A 23,703-nucleotide genomic window follows, 5' to 3' on the forward strand; every position below is an offset into this window, starting at 1 on the left:
CTTTCCTTTTTCCTTAATCAGATACCTCAAGTTCACTGTCCAATGGTCTGACCCCTCCCACAGAGTCGGCTGAACTCTGCCCACCCCTGCCCTTTGTAACCTGCTGCTCTTCTGTCTTGGTGGTTTGGGTGGTCAGATGACACCAGTCACAGGGGCAGGTGAAACAAGCCAAAGGGGAAACGAACACTTCCCACAAGCCTGACTCTGGTGCAAAGGGCAGCAAGAAGCCCGGATGTCTAACGGTCCCTGGTATTGTTCAAAGTGTGTGTGTGTGTTAGCATGTGTGCAAATCACACCAGGCTTATAGCAGGTATGCTGGGGGAATGGAGGCCAGCTCCATGGCTATTCTGGACTTTGGTTCAAGCCCTTGCCCTGAACAATCAGCCAATGGGCATAGTCCCCCAAGCTGGGTGCCCTATGGATGGGGCTCAGAATAGCCCCATGGCCAGGGAAGCCTTGACCCCCAACCCAAAACATGATTGCTTTAGTCTGGGTTCCCTCCAAAGCAAACCTTGGGACAAGAGTTGGGTGAAACAGTTTATTTGAGATGTGATCCCAGAAAGCATGAGGTGGAGGAGTGAGACAAAGAAGAGAGGAAATAAAATAAAATGTGTATTAATGGGCAAGTTATGGCCTTGGGGAATTGGGGTTCAGTTCTACTGGAGACTTTCTGAGGAACTGTGCGGAACATGCCTCAGAATTGTCCCATAAAGGGGCAAGGAAGCTGTGGTATATTAGTTACCTGCTTATATTTTAAATTATATTATATTTAAGTCATAATTTAAAACAGTTTTATCAAGGCATAATTCACATACCATATAATCCACCCTTTAAAAGTGTACAATTCCATGACTTTTAGTATATTCACAGATATATGCAACCATCATCATAGTCCATTTTAGATTTTCAAAACCTCAAGAAGAAATCCCATACCCTTTATCTATCACTCCTACATCACCACTAATTAAGCAACCACTAGTCTACTTTCTGTCTTTTATAGATTTATCTATTCTGGACATTTCATATGAATGGAATTGTACGGTATGTGGATTTTTGTGACTGGCTTCTCCCACTTTTCAAGGTTCATTGAAGCTATAGCATGCCTTTTTACTTCATTCTTTTTATGGCCAAATAATATTCCATTGTGTGAATATACCATATTTTGTTTCTCCATTTGTTTATGGATGGACATTTGGGTTATTTCTACCTTTTGACTGTCATGAATAATGCTGCTATAAACATTTATGTACAAGTTTTTGTGTGAACATGTTTTTATTTTTCTTGGGTATATATGTAGGAGTAAAATTGCTGGGCTGTAAAGTAATTCCATATTGAATTATTTGAGGAACTGCCAACTTGTTTTCCAAAGTGGCTACACCAACATTCCTACCAGGAGTGTATGAGACTATTAAGTAAGCTCTAGCTACATAACAAATTACTCCAAAACTTAGCAGCTCAAAACAATAAACATTTATTCTATCACACCATTCTTGAGGGTCAGGAGTCCCAGAGCAGCTGCCTTTGGGCCTCTCATGAGGCTGGAATCACCTGAAGGTTTGACCGGGGCTGCAGGACCCATTTTCAAAGTGGCTCGTCACTTGCCTGACAGGTTGGTGCTGGTTGTTAGCAGGAGTCCTTAGTTCCTCATGTATGCCCCCTCTCTTGGGCTGCTTGGGCATTCTCATAACATGGCAGCTGGCTTCCCCCAAGAGCAGGTGATCTTAAAGAGAGTAAGGCAGAAGCCACAATGTGTTTATGATCTAGATTGGTTGTCCTTCAATGTCACACAGTTATTTTTGCAATATCCTATTGCATAGTTCAGCCCTATTCAGTGTGGGAGGGAACTTCATGGGGTTTAATACCAGCAAGCAGGGACCCGTGGGGGCCATCTTTGAAGTTGCCTACCACATGTGGCATTTACCTACTCTGTCCCACCCCTCAGCAGGAGAGCTGCTCCTGGGGCGTTAAGCACCTGGCACTTTTGGCTGAAACCAGAACACACTGAAGACTCTATCACGCTAAAGAACACCCTCAGGCAGAGAGAGAGATTCTGGAAGCTATAAGCATGTATGGGCTATATTTGCAGATGTCTAAGGAGATGGGGGCAGGGCACTGACTGTCCCTGCTACAGTGATCAGACCCATCCAGCATCAGGTCTTCTGTGTCCCCCTCCTTGCTGAAAGCCCAGACCTTGACAATATGATTTTCCTCCCCTGCCTGCGTGTGCCCTGCCCATGGTGTGTTTCCTGTCCTATGGCTGGAACTTTGTTCTATTTTTTATCTGGTCCTCTATTAGTTGGCCAACAGCTATTTCAAAAGATTCCCCCGGATTTAACCACTTAATTGATTTTATTTTTTGTTTTGTGATTACAAAAGCAGTACACATTGTTGAAATATAAACACAAAAATGTATTTCTTAGAAAGTGGAAGTCCCTTGTAATTCTATTCTCTAGAAGTGGCCACTGTTGCCAGTTTGACATATTCGTCAACAATTTTCTGTGCATAAGAACCCACCAGTGGCTCACACGCCTGGGACACAACCCTCACCACTGCAATGTTCCTTACAAGTTTCTCTTGGCAGCATATCTTGCCTGGATGCGTCTCCAGGCCGGCATGTGTGGATCACGCTCTGCCTTTCACATGCATGTACTCACATGAGTACTCCTTAGTACTCACATCCTACCATTTATTTTGTCCACGCCATATTGATGGAGAGAGCAGGTGCCTTTGGGGGTCCTCTGTCTCCTGTCCTTGGCTGGACTCTGATTTCAGCTGCAGCTACTGAAGAAGGGTCTCAACTCCAGCACATGCCTTGCATATTCTGTTTTCTGCTCCGGAACCTTCTCTGACACACAGGAGACTTCTGGAACCTTGCACAAAAACAGGAAGTACGGGGGAGCTAAAAGCTCTGGAGGAAGCCAATTAACAGCCAATTATCTAGTCCTTCCAGCAGACGGTTCTGGGAGACATGCAGGACACTCTTCTTTCAGGAGCTAAGACAAAGAAAATTTAGGTTGTCTCTAATCTTTCATTATTATAGATAAAAGACTATTTCTAGTATCCTCTTATACTCATCTCTGTATTTGAGCTACTATTCTTTCCCATAAATTTCTAGAGGTAAACTTGCAGGCCAGAGAGATAAACTTCTATATTTTGGTAACTACTGCCAAGTTTGTTCTCTAGAAATGTTGTAATTCTCATCCACAGTGAGGGAGCCTGTTTCTATCTGGAAGGCTGGCTGGGTGCAGTGAAGAGGGTGTCCTGCATGCCTCCTGAGTTGGATGGGGAAGGAGTGGACACAGCTCAGAGCAAGTCTTCTGAGTGGGTGAGGAGGGGTCCATTTAGGGGATGGTGGTAGTGATAGAAGATTGGTTACATACCAAGGGAGGCTGACCCACAAGTAAATAATGTGGAAAATAACAGAAGGCACATTTCTCACTCTCAGGGAGGAATGGAAAGGGATGATGCTATGGGATTTAATTGAAATCAGAGGTACTGATGGCAGTTTATCTTTTTTAATGTTTATAGATAGATATAGAAATAAATATTGGTGCACACATATATGTGTGTATGTGTTTACATATACATATATTTATGTTTATACAAATATTCCTTAGTTTCACTCACTGAGAGGGCCTGGGCACAGCAACAAACCCATAGTGATGAGCACACCTGGCACCCACACCTTGGTTTCTAAATACCATTCTCCACCAAAAGGAATCAGAGCTCCTTGGAAGATAGTAATTCCAGGCTGGTTGAGGCAAACATATGATGAGCATGACATATTTTTATTGTGCCAGAAAATAAAGACATATTCATGATGAGGACATATGAAAAGGATATAGGGGTTCCTGCTGGCCAAACCTGGGACAATTTGAACCTCATAAATAATGACAATGGATTATGATCCATTGAATAAAATGAGAAATCCTGAGTCCACTTGGATTTAAATAAACAGTGAGAGGAGAAATCTTTTCCTTATAGTACAATGTCAGCAAATCAAGGGAGGAATGATAGAATTACAATCGCCATTTGGCAACCATCATAGTAATAATTCATTCATCTAAGAATCACAAATGGATGCTAAAGTGAGTGGGTAAGAGTTTGTTGAGAAATGGGATATTTGCATAATCTCAAAGTACCTCCCCACAAAACACATATTAATTCCAAATGAACAAGTAGTAACTGTCCAGAGGAGAAATCTAGCAGGTGCCACCTTAATCAAGGGAATAAAGTTACCATCTTCAGTAATGGGATAGATTGAAAGTGCACGCATGCTGCCTCATAGGATGCAGTGAAAAGAGCACATTCTCTTTACGATATTCCTGCCAAAAATGTATAACCCGTATGTGTCACTGGGAAACATTAGACAAATCCTAACTGAGAAATATCCTACAAAATAACTGGCCTGAAATCTTAAAAAATGTCAAGGTCATGGAAGTCCAGGGAAGACAGAGGAGCTGTTCCTTGTGGCAACTGGCAGAACTGAAAGGTCTGAGGATTAGCGGCAGTACTGCCACAGTGCCCCGTTCCCAGCGCCGATGGCTGCGTGGTGATGCAGGAGAGGGTCCTCGCCTATAGGAAATACCCACTGAAGCGTTCAGGGAGCCTGAGCTTCAGGTCAGCAACTTATTCTCAAAGGGTTCTCAAGACAAAAATTCTTTGTTACTATTCTTGCAAGATTTTTCTGGAATGTGCTTTGTGGTTAAAAATGCCTCTTGTTCCCAGGAATCTCTAAGAATTATCTCAATTAATCCTCACAGCAACTGGGTAAGGATGTTTATCCCCACTTGATAGACATGAAGAAGGAGGCCCAGCAGCTCACACAGGCTGATGGGATTTGGCCAGGGCTGCGCCATTCTTCAAGGTCACTCAACAAGGTGTGTGGTCTATCAAGAACAGCGCTTTGCAGGGGCAGTGGTGGGAGCTGTGCTATGTCCTCCGAGAAACAGGGACCTCAGTGTCCTCCTCACTGGCCAAACTGAAACAATACTGTAAGTGCCCACAGACCCACACTGCCAGGGGTTGTGGGGTCCTACCCCCACATTCGGACCACACAGGACATGATCTAGGCCAGGGCTCCTGGCCAGAGGCCCCTGTGTGCCCCTGGTGGTCCAGAGGTGCCTCAGCCTGGGCCAAGCTTGCCCTTCCATCCTGGCCCCTGCACAGCACTGGGAGTGGAGTGGGGAGCAGGCTGTGTGCAGCCCTCCCTCGTCACACTAGGCCTGGGGGTCCTGGGTGTATGATAGGGCTAAGAGGGTGGAGGTTGGGATATTTAGGGTGACAAAATGGCCACAATATGGAGGGGCCCTCAGGGGCACCCCAGGGCATGTTACTGGCTGGAGGTGACAGTGTGTGCATCTCTGTATCCATCTTTTCCAAGTGTCCTTGGAAGTCTTCTGACCAGACTAGACCTGACCCTAATGATGGTCATCATTTGGCCTAATGATGGTCCACCAGGATTAAACAAGGAACTGCCTTGCAAATGAAAAAATATGTATCTATGTGTGTATGTGTGTGTGTATAATTATTATTGAAGGAACAAATGTTGACTATTAAAACAATTTTTAACTGAAAACAAAAGAAATACCTCTCCTCCTCCCACCCTAATCTACCACTCAGAGATGACCACTGTTAACTCAGAGTCCTGGGAGGCCTGCAGAGTTGGTAGTTTTCCTGTGGCAGGGTTCGGCTTGGTCCAGTAAAGGCCTGCTGGTTGCAGCCCACTTATCCTGTCCTTGTTTACGGAGCCTCTGCACAAACACACTTGAGGGCTTTCTGGGAACATGAGTGGCCAGAAGGCAGGATCCTAGCCTGAGGCAGGACAAGGCCCCGGTATCTACCTATGGATGGGGCCTGCCTCTAATCCATAGCTTCTTTATCCTTCAGTTTCTCTCTCCATACCCCCTTCTTTCCAGGGGATGAAGAGAGAAACCTCTATATTATTCTCTTGTTTCCTTGGAAGAAAAGTACTTAAAATCATTTCCTTTTTGTTCAGGAGAAACTAAGCTTCTGGGAGACACGTACCTATTCTTGTTCATTTGAAAAATAGTTGCCAAGTGCCAGCTAAGTACTGTCTGGGCACTCTGCATCCTTTATTTAATTTATTCCTCATGATAACCCTGTGAAGTGAGTCTGCTGTCACACCCATTTTACAGGAATAAGGAAACGGAGGCATTGAAAGTCTAAGCACCATTTCCCCCAATGGCCTAATGATGACGACAACACTCTCTTTGGAAATTCACTGCGCCTCCTCTCTGAGCTGCAACCACATGTTGCAACCCCTTGGAAGGCACCAGGCCCTAACTAGGGAGCTCTTGCATTTTTACAGTAAGTTCTAGAGCCAGTCAGGTACCAACACCACTTCCTGGGGAAAGGCACTCGGTAGCTGCTCATGGGCCAGAGGGTGCCAGGCTAGCCCATGGAAGGTGCTGCCCACCAGCAGTCCAGGGCTAAGAACAGCACCCAGGAGGAGCAGTTCTTGGAGAAAACTTGTAACTCAATGAGGGAAAGGCAACATGGGCTTCAGAAGTGGAACCAGGCCAGACATGTCTCCAAAATGGGGTACATATGGCCCATGGAGGTTTTTAAGTCTAGACTTGAAATCTGATGCTCTTTGGAAATGGGGAAACTAAGGTCAGGACTGTAGAGTAAAAGGTGGAGAGCTTTTTTTTTATACAGATAAACTTAGTTTCAAATCCCAGCTCCAGCTGTGGGTTACCTCAACTGAAGAATTTGCTTCCTTATGTTTAAAGCCAATTTGTTATAATTTCCATCTAAAAGCAGCAGAGAGTAGTAACTGACACTCTCCTTGAGAAAAGGCTGTTGGTAAGTGTGCTGGTTTTTGGGTCCGAATGGACCAGGAAGGGTTTAAACTTTCAGTTCCCGGGTTGATTCCCCCACATAGGAGTGTTAGCTGGTCCTGCCGAGTTTCTAAATCTGGGGTCTCTTATCTTCCTCGCAGACACATGTTCTCCTGATTATCTTTTTCCAAAAAGGTTTTGTTGACTTTGTGAGCCTGGCGGGACAACCCACAGCCACCTCCACCGCCAGGCTGCACTGCGTCCACCCTCTCTCTGATTCTGTCACAGCCGAACAGGCCCCGAACCCCTGAGCAGCAGGGACATGTGAGTTTTGTTTCTGCTACTTGGCACCTGGACTGTCTGTGGATGACCCACCATGTGGCATGAAGGCTCACCTGACCCGAGCAGCGAGAGCACCAGGGTAGGACCCAACTTAACAGCACCCAGAGTCTCACCCAGGACAGGGCGTCCAGGTTGTGGCTCAGAGGAACAGGGCGGCAGGGGGAAGGGTGTGCAGGAATTCTTGATTCCATTCTCTCAACTCCTCTGTAGGTCTGAAATCATGCCAGCAGGAGAAGCTAAAGGGAAAAAAACCCCACTAAGGTAGACACAGCAAACAGCTGTAGACAAACAAGCTCCCAGTCCCCCCACCCCCACCCTGGACACCGGTCACTGGTGGAGGTTGGGGGGCTTTGGTTCTGAGCAAATCATGAGCATTCATGAAGGGGAGCTCTCCAGAGGGGCCTCTTAAATGCATCCGAATGTGGTGTGAGCTGTGGAAGGCTGTATGGATGAGAAGGTGCCAGGAACACCCCGAGGGCACGAGGAACAGCTGGCCCCACCCCAGGGTGGCATGAGGGACAGACAGGCCAGGACTAGAGACACAGGCTTTTCCTGGTCCCCTTGCTGCATGACCTGAGTGTCCCCTCCTTTTGGCCGTGAGTGGAGGCTGGGGTCTGGGGCACCGGCCAGACACTCAGGGAGGAGGTGGCTGGTTCTCCACATTGCTCCCAGGTGGCAAGAGGTCCACTGGTCCCAAGGGGCTCCCTCCATGGGCCGGAGAGGAAGAGGCAATGGTCACTGGAGGTTCAAGTAGTTTTAGCAAGGATTCGCATCCAGGCCGTCCTTTACCTTCTCTCTGTTGGGGAATGGGCCAGTTGTGGTGAACAGAGCTGAGCCTGGGGGTTCTGGGAGTGTGGATGACCACACACGGGCTGCATATCTTAGTGAGGCGCAATACCAGCCCCTGTGCTGGGGACCCTGCCAGGCTGACAGGCTCAGGCATTTCCACTTCTCTCTCTTGGCCATCGCCTGGCCTGGTCCCCCCAGCAGAGCCAAGTGGAGAGTTCTCTGACCTGGGGAAGTGCCCAGGTAAACACAGTGATACTCCCACTCCAGACCTTTGCTGTTTCCAGGTGTCCATGTTTGCTGAGCCTGATTCCTGGTGGGTCCTGGACTGCCTGCATTGCCAGGCTCCGCCCTCTGATGCTTTGGTGTTCCTGAGCTCATCTCGTCCTTCCTGTCTGGTCTCTGTAGGCATAAGGCAGAGCAAGGGTGGGCGAATGGCGGGCGTTTCAGGAGCTGCCGAGATGTCTGGCTTGGGGCAGCTGCGTGGCCACAGGAGTTACTGGGGTGCGGAGGGGCTACAGGGCTAGTCAAATGCCTTGGGCCCCTTAGCCCTGCACAGGTTCAGGACCTGGGAGGTCCCAGTGGCTGTCTCTTGGCAGATTTTCTGTCTTGAGGATTTGGGCCCTTACCACCTGGTCTGAGCAGATGCCCACCAGCTAAACTCAAGAGATTGAGATGTATATCCCCCAAACCCGGGGTAATCCATTTACTCCACACCTCAGCTCTGTGGTGTTCCCAGTGGACACAGCCCTGGGAAGCCACCTCAAGACAGAGCAGGAAGGCAGAACAACGTCATCAGGTTCTGATGGGACGTGATGCCGTGGTGGTCTTGAGCTCAGGTGCACCCAGGGGCCTCAGAGCCATGCAGGGGTGGCTTTTGCCATTGTGGCTGCGGGGCCTCTTCTTCTGGAGGGTGGCCGTTTTGGCCTGTCATGGTCTGGGATGGCAGTTAATGCTGCGGGTGATGCAGCCAGCTGTAGGAAGTCCGACTGGCAGGAGCCATTCTGCCTCTGTAGGGCAGGGGTGGGCCTCTGCCCGTTCTTTCCTGTGCTCTGAGCACCTCCAAAGTGTCCACGGGGGGTTTCAGGATGCTCAGAGTGTGTGCAAAGTGGTGTGAACGAGTGTGTTGCCGTGATGGGGGCAGGAGTGAACAATGCTCATCACATGCGAAATGTTCTCTGGGATTCTGCAGCGGGCTGTTTCCCAGTGGCGCTGCTGGGCCCCTTCCCACTGCCCCCCTTCCCTACCCCACTGCTCGTCTGGTTGACAGCCGCCAGGATCTTGAAAGCTCATTCATCTGGGGCCGAGTAGTTAACCCTCAGGGACACCCCAGAATCCTTTCCCCCAAGGACATGAGGACCGTCTGCCCCTGTACTGCCTGCACCCTCCCTGGGTTCGGGGCTGTGTTTACATGTGGAGTTCCTGGGAAATCTTAATGGTGGCTACTCAAGAGGGTCTAACTCCCAGTCCTCAAGGCCAGACAGTGACTCATGGGGTGATGGGTGGGGCAGGGGAAGTCTGGGGAAAGGTCATGCCTCCTGTTCTTATTAACTGATGATATCCCATCCCGCTCCCGTGCTGGCCACGAGGGCCCTGTGCTCGGGCTTTGCGTCTTTGCGCTGGTGTCTCACAGCCTGCTTACAGTAGCAGTCACCGTGGTACCCGTTTATAGGGCGGGAGCTGAGGCCCAGAGGCGCTGCGTCTTCCCATGCACACAGCCAGCCTTTCTGGGGCCCGGGTCTTTGTAGTTAACCCCTCTCGGGTCTTCTTAACGAGTGATTCTCGAAGGGGCTTGGGGCTCTTTGGAACCTGTTTGCCAAAAAAGAGGATTGCTGGACCTTGCCCAGACTAAGTGAATTGGATCCTGGGAGGAGGCCCGGGAGCCAGCATTTTAGCCTTATCACTAATCCAGATCACCTGAACTTGAGCTCTCTGAGGCTCAGTTTTCTCATCTGTAAAATGGATGGTCGTGGGGGTCCCAAGCGGTAACGGTGCTCCCGGAAGCTCCCGTCAAACGCTTGGAAACAACTGCTACCATTTGCGGGGGGAGGGCCTGGAGGGAGCCCATGAGTGCGTCGGGGGGGCCCTGAGGCCGCGGGCCCCGCGGGGTCTGCACTGGCCCGCCCCCTCTCCCCCCGCGGGTGCCCGAGCTGGGCGATGGGGCCGGGCGCCCGAGGGCCGGCGGCGGGCAGCCCGCAGTCAGCCCGCAGCCGCTCGCCGCTGGAGGCGCGTCCGCGGTCTGTGGGTCGGTGGACGCCCGCTCCGCCCCGGAGGGTGGCTCCCGCCCCTGCATCTCGCCGGCCGCCGACGGCTTGGTAGGTGACCGGGCGCTGGCGCGGGCACGGGCAGGGTCTCCCCAGGGCGGTAGGGGCCCGGGGCCCTCGGGGCGCCCCCTCCCCGGGGACTCGCAGCCCCCCCGGGTTCTTTCCATCTTTTGCCAGCAGCGTGTCGAGGGGCTGGGGACTCCGGTGCCGCGACCCTCCCCCTGGGCGGGGGCGCCTACCTGGCACCCTGGTCAACGCGCTTTCCGGGCCCACTCCCGCGGCTCGTGGGTGAAAATGCGCTTCCATCCCAGCGTGTGGGGAGTGGGTGTGGGAGAGGCAGGGAGGCTGGGGAAGCCTGGGTGGAAGTTTGGGTGAGGAGGAAGATAGCCAAGATCAAGAATTTTGGGGGTCTGGGAGAAAGAAGAACCTGGAAAGAAAGCTGAATGGTGGGTGCACGGAAACACGGGCGACGGGAGGTCCCGAGACCCTGGCTGAGGAGAGGCCGTGGAGCTGAAGGGCTAGGGAGTGAATCCAGGGACCCAGCTTGTATCAGGGGAGGGTGGTGGGCTTGGGGGACAGGTTCAGGAGGACAGTCCAGCACTGCTCACTTGGGGCCCGGAGCCAAGCCACATGCCGAGTTCAACCCGTTTCAGCCCTTCCCCATCTCCCTGGACTGTCCTTCCTCCTCCATGTAGGAACATGGGATTATGTTCCTATGCATTGAACTTGAGCACCTAAAATGTACCAGGCACTCTCCTGAGAACTTTGTATGTATTCTCTTGCAGAAACCATGAGGTAGGCACCAAGGGCACCACCTTTTACAGATGAGGAGACTGAAGCACAGAGGGGAGGTCACAGCTAGAATGATGGCAGAGCTGGCATGGCCTAGGTCCTTAACCACTGTATCCGGTAGACTGGCAGAGATGAGGAGCCCAAGAGAGGAGAGGAAACTCCAGAACTGGCAGTGTCAAGGGCATCAGATATTTCGACTTTGAACAGTTTAGGTGATAGAAAACACCTAAGAACTAACTTTTGGATCAGCATTATAATTTTTAGCCCTTTCACACCACAGTGACACAGTTCTCACACCACCATGGCTAATAGCCCGGCTTTTCCGTGTGTCAGTCAGGCAGACCCTGTGTTAATAGCTTTTGATCATTAAACTCCCCAAGTCCTTATCATAAGGAAACAGTCACAGAGAAGTTGCCCTACGAATAGTCACACAGCCTGGAGTTGGCTGTATTTGAATCCAGGCAGTTGTTCTAGAGCCTTTGTTCTTAAAGACCATGCAACTCCAACACCTTGTGTCCATTCTACACCTTGTGTCCATTCTACAGATGGCCAGCCTGAATGCCTCTCCCAAAGCCCATGGCTTGAAAGGGGAGACAGCTAAGGGGAGACTGCTGATAGCAAAGCCCATGAGTGAAAGGATCTGTCATTTATTCAAAGGTTTTAATAGATCATACATGTAAATATGAAGTCCCCTTTTCTATCATTTTTAAGATGTACATTTTTATGTCTCTGAAATTACATCTTACACTGGATGACAGCTTTTCTTCCCAGTGGTACATAAACTAATGTTGTTCTTAAGTGTCCATGGCACTTTCGATATGATGAATTACAGCAGAGCCAGGGTTCCCTGAGTGACTTTTCAGGGTGTCTCTTCTGTTCTACAGGTTCCCGTCTGCCTCAGTTGTTCCATCCTCCCTTGAGACATGTCCCTGGGGGATGCAAGGAGCCTGGTGCCCTGCAATGGCAGTAGCACCTGGGGGTTCTTTGACCCTGAGAACTTGAACCTGACTGATGAAGAGCTGAGACTCAAGTACCTGGGGCCTCAGAAGACAGAGCTGTTCACGCCCATCTGTGCCACATACCTGCTGATTTTTGCGGTGGGCACTGTGGGCAATGGGATGACCTGCATGGTCATCCTGCGCCATAAGACCATGCACACACCCACTAACTACTACCTCTTCAGTCTCGCTGTGTCGGACCTACTGGTGCTGCTGGTGGGCCTGCCCTTGGAGCTTTATGAGATGTGGTGCAACTACCCTTTCCTGCTGGGTGTTGGTGGTTGCTACTTCCGCACCCTGCTCTTCGAGACTGTCTGCCTGGCCTCAGTGCTCAATGTCACTGCCCTGAGCGTGGAGCGCTATTTGGCAGTGGTGCACCCGCTGCAGGCCAGGTCCATGGTGACTCCGGCCCATGTGCGCCGTGTGCTCGGGGCCATATGGGGCCTGGCCGTGCTTTGCTCTCTGCCCAACACCAGCCTTCACGGCATCCGGCAGCTGGACGTGCCCTGCCGGGGCACAGTGCCTGGTTCGGCCATATGCACTCTGGTCCGCCCCCTGGCCCTCTACAACCTGGTTGTGCAGACTACAGCTCTGCTCTTCTTCTGCCTTCCCATGGCCACCATTAGTGTGCTCTACCTGCTCATTGGACTGCAGCTGCAGCGTGAAAGGCTGCTGCCCCTCGGCAGCAGAGAGGCCAAGGGCAGGGCTAAGGCCAGCAACAGCTACAGGCTCCAGCGGCTACAGGATAGGGGTCGGACCCAGGTGACCAAGATGCTGTGTAAGTGCTGCTGCTGGGGAGAGGGGCTGAGCCTAGACGGTATGAGGCTGGGGTCTCCAGGACCTAGGGGAGGGGTGAGTGTCTAGGTTTATGATGGAGGCTGAGTGTGAGGCTTGAAGTACCCCCTGGCCCTGTGTGTGCCACTATCTTGCTAGAAACTCACACTAAAGATAAATGTTAATGGGTCATGACAGGATTGGCTACACAATTTGCTGGGCCCAGTACAAAATGAAAACTTGGGATCCCTTGTTAGAAATTATTAAGAATATCCAGATAGCAATAGCAGAACATTAAACCATGCCCAGGGCCCTTCTAGCTCAGGGCCCTGTGCAAATGCACAGATGGCACAGCCGTGAAGCCAGCTTTGGCTCACGGAACCAGACCACAGACAGGGCAGGGGCACGTGGGTAGGCTCCATGATGACAGCTATTTGTGGGATCTCTGCTTCTCAGCGTGTCTCAGCTCTGTCCTCCACAGCAGCCCGGGAGGCAATGGCCATGGGCACAAAGTTCCCCAGGGAACTGCCTTCTGCCTGAGTAGCTATTGAAAAGTCCCAGGGAAGGATTCCAAGCCCATGGTGGGCTTAGGTTGTGGCCTGCCCCTGGGCCAGAGTAGCAGGATGCTGAGGTGAGCAGCACCCCCAGACCCACACAGTGGTATCTGCAGGGAGCTGAGTTCCCGAAAGAAGGAGAACAGGGTGTTGGAGAAGCAAGGTGACGAATGTCCTCCATGCTCTGTCTGTGGTTCCCGAGGGACAACAGAGGACATTGTCTAAAAGAGGCTCATCAGGAGGCATGTTTGTGAGGGTCGGTGTGCAAGGCAAAGAGAACCAGGGCAGAAGTGTGGATGGGACAGGCCGCGGCATACCCGGCTGGGTTGAGGCTCTGGGTTTCACTGTGGCCTAACGTGGCTCTGCTTCGAAACACTGGCCCTGAGGAAGCAAGACAGATGGATACTAAGCCAATCATTGATTCCCTCCCCATCCTGATCCCTCCCAGCAGGACCTGAATCGGGTAGGTGGGGTCAGCCAGGGCAGGGCAGGACAGGGCCTTGGGGAGACCTTGGTCAAAGCCATGGGATTGGAGCCATCTACCTGGGAACTGCCCCAGTCCCAGAGAAAGACCCACTCCTCTCACCCCCAGGAAGAGTGTCCCAGAGCCCCGATGTGCAGCTCCTTAAAATGGGACTGATCCCAGAGCGCTGAGCTTGCCTCGCAGCCCTGAACTGTGAAGCCTGCACGGGCCACTGCCACCTGGCCGCTGCCCCTGCCTGCTGGTCCCCTGCCCCGCTGGCCAAGGCTGCTCAGCTGGGGTGGCTCTCACTCTGGGAGGGCGGGGTGTTTCCTTAAGGCCACCTTGCTTGCTGGCCTGGGGCCCTGCTTTCCTCTCTCCCTCCCTCCCTCCCTCCTTCCCGGCTTCACTTTCTGAGGTTCTTCCGTGCTCAGGGTCTGTTGTAAGCAACATCCTGACTGAAACCCGGGATTTGGGGAAGAACCACGCTGGGGTGGGAAGCCGAAGGCACTGAAGGGGAAGGATAGTGAGTCAGTGAAGCCAAACAGAAACAAAAGCAGGGCAGGCCTGATGGCAGAGACCTAGGGAAGGTCGTGGCTGGTTAAAAGCAGGGCTGGAGGGACCTCGGGAGAAAGTGAGGGCCTGGCCGGGGTGCCCTGCCTTCTTCTGGGGGCTCTTGAGTAGGGAGGGGTCACTGCAGGGCAGGACATGCAGCTGGGCCTGGGGAGCCGGGGGCTGGTGCTGGGAGGCCCCCAGGACCAAGGCAGGCAAGCGGCAGCGGGTTTGGGTCACTCCCTGCTTGGAGCCTCCTGTTATGTTCTACTGCTTGGCCCCATTCTCTTGCTTCCACATCAGCAAGCATGACCCTCACGTGGGCACCCAGAGGGGCCTTGGCCCCTCAGTCTGTGTCACCCTGGGGCTCAGTGTCCACAGCCAAGCGTTACCCAGTTCTAAACTCTGTGGTGAGAGAGGGGGATGGGGCCAGTGTGGCTGGGGTGTCCACAGCTGGTCCAGTCGCTGTAGGGGGCAAGGACATGCCCACTGCTTAGTCGGTGACAGTGATGAGAGCAGCCTCCTCAAAAGGGGTGAGGCTATGCAGGCAAATTTCTAGAAACTTCCGGATGGGTGACGGGTGTGGGTGGCCTGTGAGATAGGAGAGGAGGCGAGAATGGCAGACCACACTGAAGCCAGGGAGGGAGTTGAGAGGGCTCCACAGGCACCCATGTCTCCCTCTCTCCCCACAGTTGTGCTCGTCATAGTGTTCGGGATCTGCTGGGCTCCATTCCACATTGACCGCCTCATGTGGAGCTTCGTGTCCCAACAGACCGAGGGCCTGCTCCTGGCCTTCCAGTATGTGCACGTTGTCTCTGGCGTCTTCTTCTACCTCAGCTCGGCCGCCAATCCTGTGCTCTACAGCCTCATGTCCAGCCGCTTCCGGGAGACCTTTCGGGAAGCACTGTGCTTGGGGACCCGGTCCCACCGCCGCAAACCCCACCACCACTCCCACAGCCTCAGCAGGGTGACCACGGGTAGTATCCTGTGTGACTTGGGGTCCCCGGGCGACAGGGCCCACCCTCTGGCTGGGAACAGCAGCCCAGAGGGGCAGCAAGAGACTGACTCCTTCTGAGTGGCGTCTTGAAGCCACTTCATCTTGAGGTAAAAGGGCCACGCACAGTTCTAGGAGCCATACCTGCCTCCTCTGTGGGGGTGTCTGCATGACCTGTCCCCCTTTGTGCCCTGCCACCACTTAGCCTAAAAAATTCTCACTAGTACCTCAGTGTTCCTATCCCATCCATGTATCCGAAGGGGTATGAGGTTGCTGTCTGCCCTCCAGACCCCCTGGGCCACAGTTCAAGTCCTTCCCCTGCAGAAACATGGCAGTCGGCTTCTGACAGAGCAAGCCTCCACCTGGAGACCCCCCACTCCCACCCTCAATTTCTGAAGTGTTTCCATGCAGTCCACCTTTCTCATTTCTGGTTGAGCTTCTGTGGGTTCTGGCCCCTTCTGGCCCTCCCTAGCTCAGCCTGCACCTGGGACCTTCTCCCTGGCCCCCCCACGGCCCGTGTCGGCTCATTCTGCTCTGAGATCTCCTGATGGAGCTTCTGGGTGGTGGATGGGGACAGGTGGTCCAGGGGACTTGGTTCCAATCTCAGCCCTGCTGCCACCACCCTGCTGTGCGGCATCCAACAGCAAATTGCCTCACTTTCTAAGCCTCGGTCCCATTTTGTTTGCAAAATGAAAGGGACCCTGAGATTCTACAGTGTCACGTTTTGGCACGTTAGCTGTGGTTTCCTGTGCATATGCATATGCCACTGCTTGTAACGAAGCTGATGGAAATCCTCTGATTAACAAGGTGGAAGTTACTGTCTACATCCTCACCACCTCCCAGCTCTAGCTCCCTCCCGACTGCCCCAGGCCCCTCAGCACACCCTCTGAAAGCCACTCAGGGCACATTCTTTGCTTCATCGAGAACAGGTGGGACTTGGGACTAATGGAAGGCCAGCAAGTGAGCAGAGGCCCCTGCCTGCCTCCAACCTCACCTCCTTGCAGGCTGGCTTGGGGGTCTGAAGTGAGCAGAGCTTTAGACCCGGCTGGACAGAGGATCTCTGGGGACAAGAGACATGGGCAAGGAGTGACCTTGTGAGGAGAGCTCTGCTTGGGGCTCAGTGAGGTGAGAAGAGTGACAGGGACCAGTAGGTCCTGAAAGGAAGGCCCAGCCCAGATGCCTGGGGCCTAGTGGAGTGCTTGGCCAGCGCGTGCTTAGTGGTTGGAGCTTGTCCTGCTGCAAGAGCTTGGACCCTGTCCTCCTGAGGGGAGACTGCTCAGGAAGAGCCCTGGCCTCCCGGCCTCCTTGGTGGGAGCGGCAGGTGCCCAGGGAGGAGAAGGCAGCGTGCTGTGGGCTCTGTTGGCCTGAGTTCTCCCTGTAGACCCTCCCCAGCTCCGCCCAAGGTCCCTGCCTGTAAAGTGGAAGCGACTGTACAGGGCTGCACAAAATGTCCTGGAGTTTTTGAAATTCAATTGTAAAAATAACAAATGTTCGTTGTGGGAAGTTTGGAAAGTACAGATGAGCAAAAGTGAAAACAGTTTTAAATAATTACAAACCACCCTTGCCAGGGGCTGCGGGGGGGTGGGGGAAACAGAGAGTTGCTTCCTAGTACAAAGTTTCAGGTTGGCAGGATGAAAAAGTTCCAGAGATTGGTTGTGTAACAGTGTGCAAATGCTCAAGCCATACTGAGCTATACACTTAAATGGTTAAGATGGTACATTTCATGTTATGTATATTGTACCACAACTTTTTAAAAGAAAAGATTAAGTCTCAAGGAAAAGAAAAAAATTAAAAATCACCCATAGGACAGTGACTGCATTGGGGTATAAGTGGGGACTTGATAATAGGGGTAAATGTAGTAACCACATTGTTTTTTCATATGAAACCTTCATAAGAGTGTATATCAATCATACCTTAATAAAAAACTTTTTAAAAATAGAAAATAAAAGTCAACCATAGCTTTCCTTTCCAGAGGGAACCCTGTACATTATGGAAGCTGAGGCTTGGCGGGGGCATGGTTCATAGGAGGAGCTGTGTCCAGCCGTGCCCAGTGTCGCCTCTGACTTGAGCTCTGGGGGGCCTTCGGTAGAGTGGGGGAGCATCCAGACTCCACACTTCAAGCTGGGGCTTGCAGTTGTTCTCAAAGACTAACTGTGGACTCCCCGAGGGCCTCTCTTAAGTGACAGTCAGAGATGACTGAGGCTTCTGAGGAATTTGGTTCCGTGTGCATTTTTGAAGGGCCTGCTGTGTGCAGACAAGCACCTGGTGGACCAGGGAAGGTGGGAGATGTGAGTTATCAGTGTAAACTTAGTTATTAGTGTAGACTTGATGTATGTCTCCTAAGGGTCTCTACATGTCAGTGCATAGGTACCACTTGTCACAGGTCAGTGGTTACCATGAGAAATGGAAACAGCAATTCAGGGCTCAGCCCTTGAGAAAAAGGGATGGAGGTGGAGAGGCCAGCAGCAAGATCCCGCCTGCCCAGAAGTAGCCCCTCCTGAAGCTTGGGTAGCAATCCCCCACGTGCCTGGTGCCTCCCCCACCCCAGGCCACCAGGAGACCCCATCTCAGTGTCTGGCCCCTCTGGGGCTCGTGTCCTCCCCTCCTGGCTGCCACCAGGCGCATCCCTGCTCCTCCCATGTTCAGAAATGTGGGCCCTCTCTTCTTCCCACCTCCTCCACTCCTGCCGTCATCTGGGTGACGTCAAAGTCCACGTGGACGGCAACATTTCCCTGCAGGCTCTGAAGACGTCTCCTCCACCCCCGCCTCTGGTGCCTCGGTCACACCCTCACTCCCGGGACCTCCAGGACATCTCTGGTTCAGGACGTGTGTACTCTTGATCATGACTGCTTCATTCCTGCTCTGCTGTCTCCATGGTAAATGCATCCTTCAACCTCATCTAGCCTTCCTGGTTCTCTTTCCTGCTCTGCTTTCTCCCAATCCGTCAGCTTCCCCTGCTCTTCGCTACCTCTCTGACCGGTCCCAGATCCCACGCCCACGGCACGTCGCACACAACCTCTCCCAGTATTGCTGAGGGCCAAAGGTGAACATTCTGGAATCATCCTTTCCATCTCAAAAACGAGAAAAGGTTATTTTCCTTAGGAATACAAAGTTCAAGATTAGTCTCATCAACAAAAATGCATTTGCCCACCATTCTTCTGTTAAGTATCTGCTCAGGAAACGTCAAGTACACAGTCTTAAAGTACATAGTCAGATGGTATTTCCAAATCAGTCCTGACATCTGGGAGCCCATCTCATTTTGTACACTTCTCAGCGTGTCCTCCTTCCCCGTTCTTGTCTTCTAATGGATTCACCAAGTTTTCTTGGTCCCAAGTTTTCCTTGTGGGTAAAAGTTACCTTTTTGGGGGGCTTCCTAGCATTTGCACTCCCTTCCCACTGGGGGGAATCCCTCAGTGTGTGACCATTGGTGGGAGGCCAAGCCGAAGACCCCACCACAGCTGAAAGGGTTTGGACTCCACCGCTGACACCCCTGCTTTGCCCACGACTTGCACTCAGGCAGCGGGATGATCTTACTCGGGACTCCTACCCAGAGCGAGGGACACTGAGACCCACAACAACAGGAGCAGACGTGTCCAGGACAGCAGCGCTAACAGCCCCGGGGGCTCCTGCTGCTCAGTCTCCCTTGGTTTCTGCCCATTTTCTCCCCCAGGTTTTCCAGCCTTCATGTGGAGGGTCAGACCTACTGCGAGCCTTTTTTTGTCAAGGTAGAGGCGAACTTTACTGGCCCAGTGCCTGGGGCTGCTTCAAGCAAGGCCAGGGGCAGTGGAAGCCCGGTCCTGCACGCACTGGGGTACTGCTTGCTCTCAACTCTGACCCTCCTTGCCGTTGTCCCTGGGGCCTGAGCAGTAGCAGAGCCAAGTGTGGGAGCGAGCAGCCCTGGCGATGTCCCTGGAGACCCCTCTGCTGCCTTCTCTTACTTCCTGTGGGTTTTGAGAGGTTCGTTCACTGCTGTTTCCCATGAAGGGAAAGGCGTGGAGCCGTCAGCTCTGGATCTGTTCTGGCTGCCTGGACCTGGGTGGTGATACAGCCCAGTCTCCGTGATCCTGTAGAACCCCATGCCAGCTGGATGCCAAGGAGACTTAACGTAAGCTAACAGCAGCAGTAGCTTGAAGAGGGTCCCACTCCCACCGGAAGTCGCTGCCCAGGGTGCCTAGCATGCCCAGCGTGCCCAGCACTGTGGCCAGAAGAGCCTGCAAGGACTGCCCAGACCAAGATAGTGCCATGGCTGGCTGGTGCCCCGCCAGGGTCTCTGACAGCCTTTCAATAAATCCCTTTGCTGTTTGAGTTGGTCAGTTGTTTGCTTTTGTCTGCAACCAAGAACCTTAACGGATCCTTCTGTCCACTGGGTTGAAGGTCACATGTTCTGCTTGTTCTGCCAGTGCTTATCTTTACACATTTCTAAATGAACAGATTTTTTTTAAAACCCCAAACTATAGGTATAATACTTAATAATCATTCTTATTCTCTCTCTCACTCTTTTTAAAAACTATCTCTCTTCTTTTAAGAGGCAAGAACGTTGGGGGCAGATTTAAGGAATTTGATCCTGGAAATTTATTTTTCTAACAGTCTAAACCTCTTCAACTGGAGACAAGAACTTTAGAGTGTTTCTACTGACAAAGCAGTAGGGTACAGAGGTGGTGGGCAAGGGCGCTGGAGTCAGACTGCCCAGGTTTGAATCCTGGCTCAGCCACCAATTACCCTTAAAAGCCAGAATGGCTTTAGGCCAAAGTCAGACTGGACTTTGAAAGGTATTGACATTTCTTTTTTTTTTTTTTTTTTTTTTGCTATCATTAATCTACAATTACATGCAGAACACTATATTTACCAGGCTCTCCCCCTCACCAAGTCCATCCCACACACCCCACTACAGCCACTGGGTATTGGCATTTCTAAAGAAGGAATATACAACCTGGCTGCACATAAATAAGAGATTCAGAGTCCAACACTTACAGCAGTGTTCTTCCAAATAGTGTCCAGGTTACTAAATCTATAAGGTTCAGTCTGAGGATGGAAGTTATTCTCTAAGGTAAATATCTCTTTGTGTGGCCTCTTCAAATGCAACACCCCAGCCTCACCTTCTTTAAGCTTCTGCACAGAGCAGGGCAGGACAGTTGGGGGGCTGTTTAGGAATAAAGGCCAAGGCTCGGGTTGGGGACTGTAGGGATTCAGGCGAGGCTGTACCTGGCTAGATAACAGTGCCCTGGCTCAGGAGAGATGGCCACAGGCTGGGTGAGGCTGGAGGACCCGGAAGCTGCTACCAAATTCTCTGGACCACCTGCAAGAGGAGCTGCTATTTTTTAATCTAATATTTAAGTACCTAGCCTCATTCTCTGGATTTCCTGACTGCCCTTGCCTAGAATTTGGATTTGGAACCTTTCCTCTCACCTTTTTCCCTGTCTGTCACCCTTTTGTCAGGCATGCATAGGCAGGATTTCTTTTGTTTCCATTTTAGTAAATTTGAAAAAATGAAGTACATGAAATGGAAATAATTACTTCTATTCTCAACATCTAAATTAACCACTGTTAACATTTTGGCAATTTGATCGCTATCATTTCCCCACACATATCTCCTTCCCCCATTAATGAGTAATAGATTGTTTTCAATTATTTACTTTACAAAACAACTGCCTAGAACCATCTGGTAGAAGGTCGATGATCATAATGGATGGATGAAGCTGACAACACCCAACTGTCTGGTCAATTTTAACATCACTCTAAGTGTTACAACCAGACGTTAAGTGGCTCCTCCAGGGATGCAAGAAGACAGCACCACCCATGGAGTCTTCTTGCAAAGAAAATGAAACCTGAATCTAATGAAGCCTCCAGATCAAACTAGCGGTTTACAAGAACACAGCAGATGGAGAACTATGTTTAAGACACCCCAAAGGTATCAGCCAAATCCAGAATGACACATGACATGGTTTCTTCAAAAAACAAATAGCATTAAAGATGGTTTGAGTGTTATAGATTTAAAAAGATTTAAGATATCAACAATATGTAATGAGTGGAAAATTTTGAATCCTAATTTAAACAAACCAACAGTAAAAATAAACTTTTGAGATGGAAAATTGAACACTGATCAGATCTTAGATGCTATCAAGGCCAATATCCAGTAGAGGTACATAATGAAGTGTTACAGGCAAAATGACAGGATGCCTGGGATTCAGTTTAAACTTTAAAAAACTCAAAAATTAAAAAAAAAGGAGCGAGGGAGAGCGGAAAAAAGTAGAGAAGGGAATAGTTGTAAAATAGAATGGCAACAATATTGAAGTTTTGAAGCTGGGTGATGGGTAAAAGGGGATTCATTTTGTACTTTATTTAGTTTATGTTTGAAAATGTCTATAATAAAACGATTTTGTTTGCAATAAAGATTCACATATTTATCTCTCAGTGTAACTTTCTCTAAGTTACTCATAAATGGAATTCCTAAATGTAAAAAATGAGAATTACCTCAGCTGGAAATAGCCAAATTTCTCTTCAGGTGTTTATAATGAGGGGGTTCAAGACAAACTACCCAAATTTGGCACTTTGCCATACTGAATATTTTAAACTGAAGGAATTTGAGAAATGGCACATGTAGGAAGGGCCTTCAGACCTTCCTTGAAGCAGGTCTTAGACTCTCACATGAGAGGTGCTCTCCCTGCACCCTGAGAACAGGAACCTAACCTCCGCGCAAGCACTTCGGGGACTCCACTTGAGACCCACCCTCCAGGCTCGCGCCCCACCCGCCCCTTCCTCGCGTAGCGGCTAGGGATTGGCCCAGAGGCGGAGCGGCTCTGATTGGTTGAGGCGGAGTCACGGGGGGCGCCATCGTTTTCCGGTTGTGTTCCTCCCGGGCCTCGAGTCTTGGGCAGCTGGTGGGAGGTCGCCCTCTAATGGTTGGCCCTTGAGAGCCGCGGCAGGCCCCTCCGGGACGTGCTACCCGGATCTACAGCGCGTGGTGGCCGGCAGCACTCTAGGTGGGCGGGGCTTAACCGGAGATAGCCTTAAAAAGAGAACTGATCCGGGGCAAGATTGTGCGGGTTACTTTGGGAAGTGGGGGCTATAGGTTCCGGTTTGAAACTCCCTATTTGTGTTGTAAATTTTGGTGGGAGTTAGAGATGGAAGCTGCATCACTTGACACTGAGCGCTCAGTCTGGAGACGTAAAGACACTTGAAATGTGTAGGTCCTGGTTTTGTTCCCGTATGGTGGCTTCATTTTTTTCCCTGTGTGCTTCCCTGTGAACAGTCGGTAGTGGAATTTTAGAAAACATCAGTTACCCGAAAACGCAAGATGAAGCGAGCAGAATGAGAGGAAAAGAGAAATAACTGGAAGGTTGCCTTTTTCACCTTGAGGAGTTTACATTTCTAGATCATGCGAGACCTGACCTACAAACATACTAAAAGTATTTTTCTATATATTTTTATATTCTTTGGTGTTACCAGTGAAAGAATCCGAATGAAAATGGAATCTTAACTTTAGAATGATGCCTAACACGAACTTATTACAAATGGAAATGCAGGTTCTAGAGGCAAGACATGCAGAGCATGGAGCGTTGAAGGCCCTGTGATGTGCCTAATAATCTTGCCCCTTTTAAGCAGGAAAAAAATCAAGGTGAACTGAAAAAAACGAATCTTTCCCCAAAGGAGGTAGAAGATGAGGACAATGGCAGTAGAGATGAGGTGGAACAGTGCTAACATGTACAAGGTGGAGCAGAATAACATGTCAACAGTCAAAATCCAGAGTAAATTAAACTGCACTGTTTAATCTCAAAAGTGGCATTGTGAACACATCACAACTAGTTTCACAAGCCTACCCAAAACTTGGTAGCAAAATCTGACAAGGTCATTTTTAGGAAAGATTACAGATCATTGGCATAGATAAAATATTTCAAACAATGTATTAGCGAATTGCGTATCAGTGTCACGTGAAAGACTGATACATCACGACAAAGTGCAGTTTATTTTTGGGAATGCAGAAGTGTTTTTGTTTGAAAAGTGATATGGTTGCCTGGAAATACTGGTTTGAAAATAATTTCTTAATTCTTAAAATTGCTTCATTGAATTGCATTAGTTTGTGTGCCTGGAAAACATGTTTCCATGTTTATTCTTTGATATTTAGGTCCCTACTATGTTCTGCTTCTAGCTGGGGATCCTTTGCATTGGTCTTTGAATATAGATTGGTTTGAGTCCAAAAAGAATTGAGGTGGGTGAGTGGGTACACAACACAGCTAATGAATATTGAATGCTTCATATATGCAGCCACTCTGCTAGGGCCTTATGCATTGTCTTTTCATCCTCAGCAGCAATATTAGGTAGGCATTAGCTCCATTTTAAGGACAGGAAAACAGATTTAGCCATTAATTAACTTGCTCATGCTTTCA

At 50.5% G+C, this 23,703-nt stretch overlaps 1 protein-coding gene, 1 long non-coding RNA gene and 1 pseudogene across 9 annotated transcripts in view; 2 read left to right on the forward strand and 1 right to left on the reverse strand.

Moving 5' to 3' along the window:
• The first annotated feature begins 9,659 nt into the window (after positions 1-9,659).
• Positions 9,660-19,216, forward strand: NMUR1 (neuromedin U receptor 1). Of its 3 annotated transcripts, XM_073217994.1 has the most exons (4): positions 9,662-10,246; positions 11,872-12,763; positions 18,058-18,195; positions 18,990-19,216. In XM_073217994.1, exons 2-4 carry the CDS (start codon positions 11,911-11,913, stop codon positions 19,046-19,048), a joined length of 1,050 nt encoding a protein of 349 aa, XP_073074095.1. In that variant the 5' UTR covers positions 9,662-10,246; positions 11,872-11,910; the 3' UTR covers positions 19,049-19,216. The 3 variants fall into 3 exon arrangements, with proteins under 3 accessions (XP_036853731.2, XP_073074095.1, XP_036853730.2); XM_036997836.2 differs by lacking the exon at positions 18,990-19,216 and having other exon boundaries at positions 9,660-10,246; positions 18,058-18,474; XM_036997835.2 differs by lacking the exons at positions 18,058-18,195; positions 18,990-19,216 and adding an exon at positions 15,018-18,013 and having other exon boundaries at positions 9,778-10,246.
• A 35-nt stretch (positions 19,217-19,251) lies between these two features.
• On the reverse strand, positions 19,252-19,653 carry LOC108408359 (T-cell leukemia translocation-altered gene protein homolog pseudogene; annotated as a pseudogene).
• Positions 19,654-22,153: 2,500 nt separating this feature from the next.
• Positions 22,154-23,703, forward strand: part of LOC108389741 (uncharacterized) — a 32,599-nt gene continuing 31,049 nt past the window's right edge. For all 6 annotated transcript variants that reach the window (XR_012123465.1, XR_012123464.1, XR_012123466.1 and 3 more), the window contains exon 1: positions 22,154-22,299. This is a non-coding gene — a long non-coding RNA (uncharacterized lncRNA). The remainder of the gene's footprint in view (positions 22,300-23,703) is intronic.

Source organism: Manis javanica, chromosome 12, assembly GCF_040802235.1.
Source record: "Manis javanica isolate MJ-LG chromosome 12, MJ_LKY, whole genome shotgun sequence".
In the NCBI taxonomy this organism is placed as follows: Eukaryota; Metazoa; Chordata; class Mammalia; order Pholidota; family Manidae; genus Manis; species Manis javanica.